Source organism: Lemur catta, chromosome 21 (genome assembly GCF_020740605.2).
Source record: "Lemur catta isolate mLemCat1 chromosome 21, mLemCat1.pri, whole genome shotgun sequence".
Classification (NCBI taxonomy): domain Eukaryota; kingdom Metazoa; phylum Chordata; class Mammalia; order Primates; family Lemuridae; genus Lemur; species Lemur catta.
Window position 1 is genome coordinate 25,582,434 of NC_059148.1, and position 5,720 is coordinate 25,588,153.

At 62.8% G+C, this 5,720-nt stretch overlaps 1 protein-coding gene across 1 annotated transcript; it reads left to right on the top strand.

Annotated features, from left to right (window-relative positions):
* The first annotated feature begins 1,286 nt into the window (after nt 1-1,286).
* PHETA1 (PH domain containing endocytic trafficking adaptor 1) lies at nt 1,287-4,229 on the top strand. The gene is made up of 2 exons (XM_045534829.1): nt 1,287-1,374; nt 3,132-4,229. Exon 2 carries the CDS (start codon nt 3,155-3,157, stop codon nt 3,818-3,820), a length of 666 nt encoding a protein of 221 aa, XP_045390785.1. The 5' UTR covers nt 1,287-1,374; nt 3,132-3,154; the 3' UTR covers nt 3,821-4,229.
* Nucleotides 4,230-5,720: the final 1,491 nt, after the last annotated feature.

Here is a 5,720-nt window from a genome sequence, read left to right on the forward strand (position 1 = left end):
TGCTGGAAAACAGCGTGGGGAGGTGAGCCAGTGGCCAGGCCTTCCCTGTAGGCTGCAGCCTGTGCCTCTGAGGCTTCCGCCCGCCTCTTTCTAGCCAGGCTGGAGGTGGCAGGGGCTGTGGGCAGAGCGGGGTCCTGTGCTGGCTGGTGACCTTGGACCAGTGTGGCCCCATCTGGGCAGTGGGGGATGAGGGCTGCTGAATGTGAGGGAAGTTGCGCTTCCTTAGGCCTTGATGGGGTGGAGAGACCCCAAGATCAGTCCCCCATTTGGGTTGTTTGTCCCATAGCATGTGATTCTGGGCACAGCACTGTGCCTTTGGGCAAGTTGTTTAACCTCTCTGTGCCTCAGTTCCCACATGTATGAGTGTGGGGTGGGGACCAGACCCTTTGTCAGGCGGCTGTAGAGGTTTAAGAAGATAACTGATTCACTCTGCAGGTATTTGAGCACCTACGACAAGCCAGGGCCTGGCATTCAGACCAGAAAGCCCCCTGCCCTCCCACCACAGGCAAACACAACCCAGGTAATTTCAGGCTGAGGTCCAGGAGAGGGACTAGGGGTCTCTGGTCCAGCCAAGATGGAAGGATGTGGCCATGTGAGGATGTGGGAAGGGCATCGCAGGCAGAGAGAGCAGCCGGGCAGAGGCGCTGAGGTGGCAATACGCCTGGGTCTTTGAGGAACCCACAGGAGGCCGGGGTGGCTGGCGCCGAGTGAGCAGGGAGGACAGAGGCAGGTAGGGAAAGGGAAGTTGGAGGCCATGCAGAGGATTGAATTTGATGCTGAGAGAAGTGGGGAGCCATGGAAGGGTTTAGAGCAGAGGAGGGGCATGATTGGACTTAACAGGCTGGCTCTGTGGGGAGTGGATTCAGTGTGTCCAGGGGAGGGCCAGGCTGGAGGCGGCAGACAGGCTAGTGCAGAAGCCACTGGCGGCCAGCCCGGCAGGTCACGGTGAGGGCCCTGAACGGGCGGTGGGGTACACAGAGGCTGAGTACTGGTTTGGGAGAGGCTGGAAGGGCATCTGCTGGGCTTGGTGATCAGATGTGAGGGTGACCGGGAAACCAAGGGCCATGTGCTGGGATAGGACACATTGGGAGCATTTGGGGAGGCCGAGAAGAATGTCAGCAGCTGCCACTGCTGAGCACGTACTGTGTGCCCGGCCCCGTGCTCTGTGCCTTCCATGTGGTCACTGTCTCATCATCACAACCCTGACTTAGGCGCTTTGTGATCCCATTTTACAGATGCAGAAACAGAGGCCCAGAGAGGCTAATAGCTTGCTCGGGATCACCCAGCCGGACTGCAGAGCTGTCATTTGAACCCAGAGAAGAGTAACCGAGGAGAGCTGGGCAGAGGGTGGGGAGGCCCGCGGTGGCCTGAGAGGTAGGAAGGAAATCGGGTGAGCGGGGCGGGAGGTTCCTGTGCGAGGTGGGGCCAGGATCCATGTGGGAGTTGTTTGGTGGTGGTGAGGGAATGCATGAACCCCATTTTGCAGGGAGAGAAACTGAGGCTCGGAGAGGGACAGCCTGTGTCTGAGAGGCAGAGTGAGGATTAAACACCTTGAGCCTTTTAGGGCTCAGGCTTTGGCCCCACCAGTAGGTTGGGACAAGCTGATCTTACCTTCTAAATCACAGCTCATGTTGCATCTTGCAGGAAGCCTCCCCAACAGCCTAGGTGGGTGACACGAGGTGGCAATGACACGGAGGATTTGGTTGGGAGCGATTGCCCCTTCCACCCTAGGTCAGGTGTGGTCAGCTGCTCCCACGAGAGCCACCACCCAGACCTCATTCCTCCACAGCCTGAGTAAGGTCCACCCAGGGAGAGAATGAACGTTAATTAAGCACCTGCTGCATTCCAGGGACTTTATATACTTCACCTCTTGAGAAATATAGCTGCCATCCTATGCAGGGTAGGCTGTGTAGTGGGAACACGAGGTGGGACCTCAAAGTAGCCATGGAAAACCCCAAGGGGAGGTGTGGCCGCTCTGGGGCCCCACATGCCACCTCCTGATAGGTCCTACCTGGCCAGTGTCGTCCCCGTCGTGGATGAAGTCACGGTGGCCAGTGCACAGATGGAGGAAGAGCCCTCTGTGTTAAATGAGTACATGGTGCTTCCTGTAAGGCGGCCTAGCCCTGGGCCCGCGTCTTCATTCAGATCATTTCATAACAGTTGCCTCCGCCTCTCTGACTATATCCCCCCCTCTGCGTCAGCCCCCTGGTCTCCCGGCTGTGCCTCCAGCACGGTGGCAGCTTCCCACCCCCTGGCCTTTGCAGTTGCTGTTCCCACTGCCTGGCATGCCCTTCCCCCAGATGTCCCCTTGGCTCCCGCCCTCACCTTCCCCGGACCACCTGCTAAATCAGATGCTTTTCCTGTCCCTACACTCCCGACTCCCTTCCCTGTCTTTTTTTCCCATGGCACGTAGACCATCTGGCAGACGTTTTGTCTGTTAACTGTCTGCCTCTTCACCTCTTGCCACTAGCACGTGGGCACTGTGAGGGCAGGGACCCTGTCCCTTGTTTATTACCATGTCCTTAGTCCTAGAAGAGTGCCTGGCACAAGATAGGTGCTTTATAAATATTTCACGAATGAAGTAAGTCCCTACAACTCTCTGAAGGAGGTTCTGCTTGTGTCCCCATTTCATGGATGGACAAACCAAGGCTGAGTCACGAACTCAGGGCTGGGACCAAGCAGGATGGCAGAAGGCCAGCTGGTCTCCTTCCCTGGATGGTGGAAGCAGCCGCACCTGATATGAGGCCTGGGTCTGAATTTCAGCCCTGCCCAGCCTGCTCTGTGAGCTTGGGCGAGCAACTGACCTCTCTAAACGGGAGTAATGCCAGTCCCTGTCACCTAAGGTTGCTGCAAGACCAAACGAGTTAATATATGTAAAGTGTCCGGCATGCGGCAGGAATTCTCAACATTATTTTGGGGGTGCAGGACACTAGCCGAAGGGGTATGAAGTTGGCTTTTGGAGCCAGTGAGACCCGGGATCGAGTCCTGTCCCTGCCCCTTAGGAGCTGTGTGAGCCTGGGCAGGCTGCTTCACCCTGTGGGCCTCAGTTTCCTCCTCCGTGCAGTGGGGACCGGGAGGCCGGGTGGGCTGGCTGCGGTGGGCCCGGGACTCACGGCTGTTCCCGGGGACAGGCCCGAGGCCCCGCGTGGCCGCCATGAAGCTGAACGAGCGCAGCCTGGCCTTCTACGCGACGTGCGACGCGCCGGTGGACAACGCGGGCTTCCTGCACAAGAAGGGCGGGCGGCACGCGGCCTACCACCGGCGCTGGTTCGTGCTGCGCGGCAACATGCTCTTCTACTTCGAGGAGCCGGCCAGCCGCGAGCCGGTGGGCGTCATCATCCTGGAGGGCTGCACGGTGGAGCTGGTGGACGCCGCCGAGGAGTTCGCCTTCGCCGTGCGCTTCGCCGGCGCCCGGGCGCGCACCTACGTGCTGGCGGCCGAGAGCCAGGCCGCCCTGGAGCGCTGGGTGAAGGCGCTGTCGCGGGCCAGCTTCGACTACCTGCGGCTGGTGGTGCGCGAGCTGGAGCGGCAGCTGGCGGCCGTGCGCGCCGGGGCCAGCCCGCCCCCGCCGCCGCCCCGCCGGCCCGGCGCCCTCCCGCCCAAGGAGAACGGCTGCGCCGTGTGGAGCGCCGAGGTCCCCGCGGCCGCCGCCTCCGCCGCCGGGCCCGGCCCCGAGCCCCCGCCGCCGCCGCCCCGCCGCCGCGCCTCGGCGCCCCACGGAGCCCTGGACGCGGCCCCCTTCGCCCGGCTGCACGAGTCGTACGGCCAGGAGATCCGGGCTCTGCGCCACCAGTGGCTCAGCAGCCGGGCCCAGCCCTGACCGGGCCACGGCCTGTCCTGAGCTGGCCCCAAGGCCACCAAGGCTCCTGTCTAGAGCATCCAGGACCTGGGTCCTGCTCTGACAGGCCCGGCCCTGAAGACACTGGGGACCCTGGGTGAAGGGACACGGTGGTCAAGGCCAGCCCGGCAGGCCCTGAGTGCCTGGTCTTGGGGACTCAAGTGCTGAGAAGGTGCTGGATTCCGAGGGGCCTTTAGGACCGTGTGACTCCAAAGGCCCAGCCTTGAGGAGACCGTCGCGCCTGATGGCAGCAGAGTCCAGGCCTTGCATGAGCCGCCGGAAGCTTGAGGTTTCCAGACAACTCCAGCCCTTGGGCCCGGCCTGAGCTGCCCAGCAGGGGCCTCTTGCTGGCGACAGGCCTCGCTGGGCCCGCAGCTCAGATGGCCACTGGGACCCCACGGCAGTCCCTGCCTGAAAAGCAAATGCCCGGTCAGCGCTGGCCCTCCACGGGGACAGAGGGGCTGGGCCACGGCACACCACAGCTGGGCCTTGCCCCAGGCCAGCCTGCCCCCTTCTAGAAGCAGCAGGTACAGAAGGGAGCTCGGAGGGCTGCCAGTGGGGAGCAGGTGCAGGTTTTCACGTGTGACCGGTAGGGTGAGATCGCCTGGTCCCCGGGGCTCCGGGCCTGGGGCCCATGCCAGGCCTCGAGGTGGTGCTCCTGGCACGGCAGTGGCTCTCTGGCCCCGGGCCCTGTCTTTGTGCCCTTACCTGGCTCTCCTGACACTCCTTGACTGCCTCCTTCAGTGTCGTCCCCTGGGAGCCAGCTCTCGTCTCCCGGGCCTGGGGCGGGGCCCTTGGGAGCCGCCTGACCTCCTGTCCTGGGCTGGGCAGCGTGGCCTGAGCTGACTTTCCAGCACGTTCGTCCGGGGAGGGGACGCCACAGCTGACTCACTGCCTGGGAAGGGCCCAGGTGCCGACCCAGTGGCAGAGAAAAGCAGCCGCGGCCCTGGCTGGCACCCTCCCTCCGGCTCCAGGCAGCACCGGCTTCTGAGCTCAGCTGGGGGGTGCTCCAGGCCTCGCCGGCCCCCCTTCTCACCGCAGTGCTCTGCTGGTCCAGGAGGAACCTCGGGGCTCCGCCCTCAGCCTGGGTCATGTTTACAGTCCTCAGTGCCCTGCATGGGGCGCCCTGGGGACACCTCCACCCCACCTTTATCTCCCTGGACAGAGTCAGCCCCGCAGCCCCTTCTGTCTTTGGAGACTCCGGGGTCTGGGGAACATGGCGGGGCAGGGGGTGACATGTCCGCAGTCACGGCCTGTCCAGCTCGCTGCTGGCTCAGTGGGCTGGGGCTTCAGCTTGAAATTTATTTTTAAATACCGAGGGTTTATTTTTTTTCTGGCAACAAAGCTTGGTGTTTTCACTCCTTTTGTTTCCTGTCGGCTGGTGGGACGGGATGGGGGCCCTGCCTCCGGGGAGAGGGGCAGCCTCGGCTGGGGAAGCACAGCTCAGCTACGCCGCGGGGCCTCCGGGGCGATCTCACCTGGTTCTCCCTCTGGCAGGTGCCTCTGGGGTCTTGGTACGGTCCCCTTCCCCAGCTTCCGGAATCCTGAGTGGTGGGGGGGGGGTGGCGGCTCTCGTGCGCGGGCGCTGGAGGAGTGTTAGCGGCCTAGAGCCCCGTGCCTGGCAGACTCAGCTGGTGGGGTGAGGTGTGAGCCCCCGTCCTAGTGCAGGTTTACAAACTCTCAAGGTACAGTGGCCCTGGTCTCCTGGGGCACAGTGGTGGGGGATGTCCCCCTACCAAAGCACGAGATGAGGTCAGGCTGCCTCCGGGCTTGGGTGGGGGCAGAGACGTCGGGTGGCCTGGGAGGGGGATGCAAGGGCTAAAATAAAAGCGTGTCAAGTACTGGCTGGTTGTGTCATTTTTTCCCCTATCAAAATCCAAGA

Bases quoted from the DNA above. Each gene is read 5' to 3' on its own strand.
- PHETA1 (XM_045534829.1), top strand. From the start codon at position 3,155: ATGAAGCTGAACGAGCGCAGCCTGGCCTTCTACGCGACGTGCGACGCG.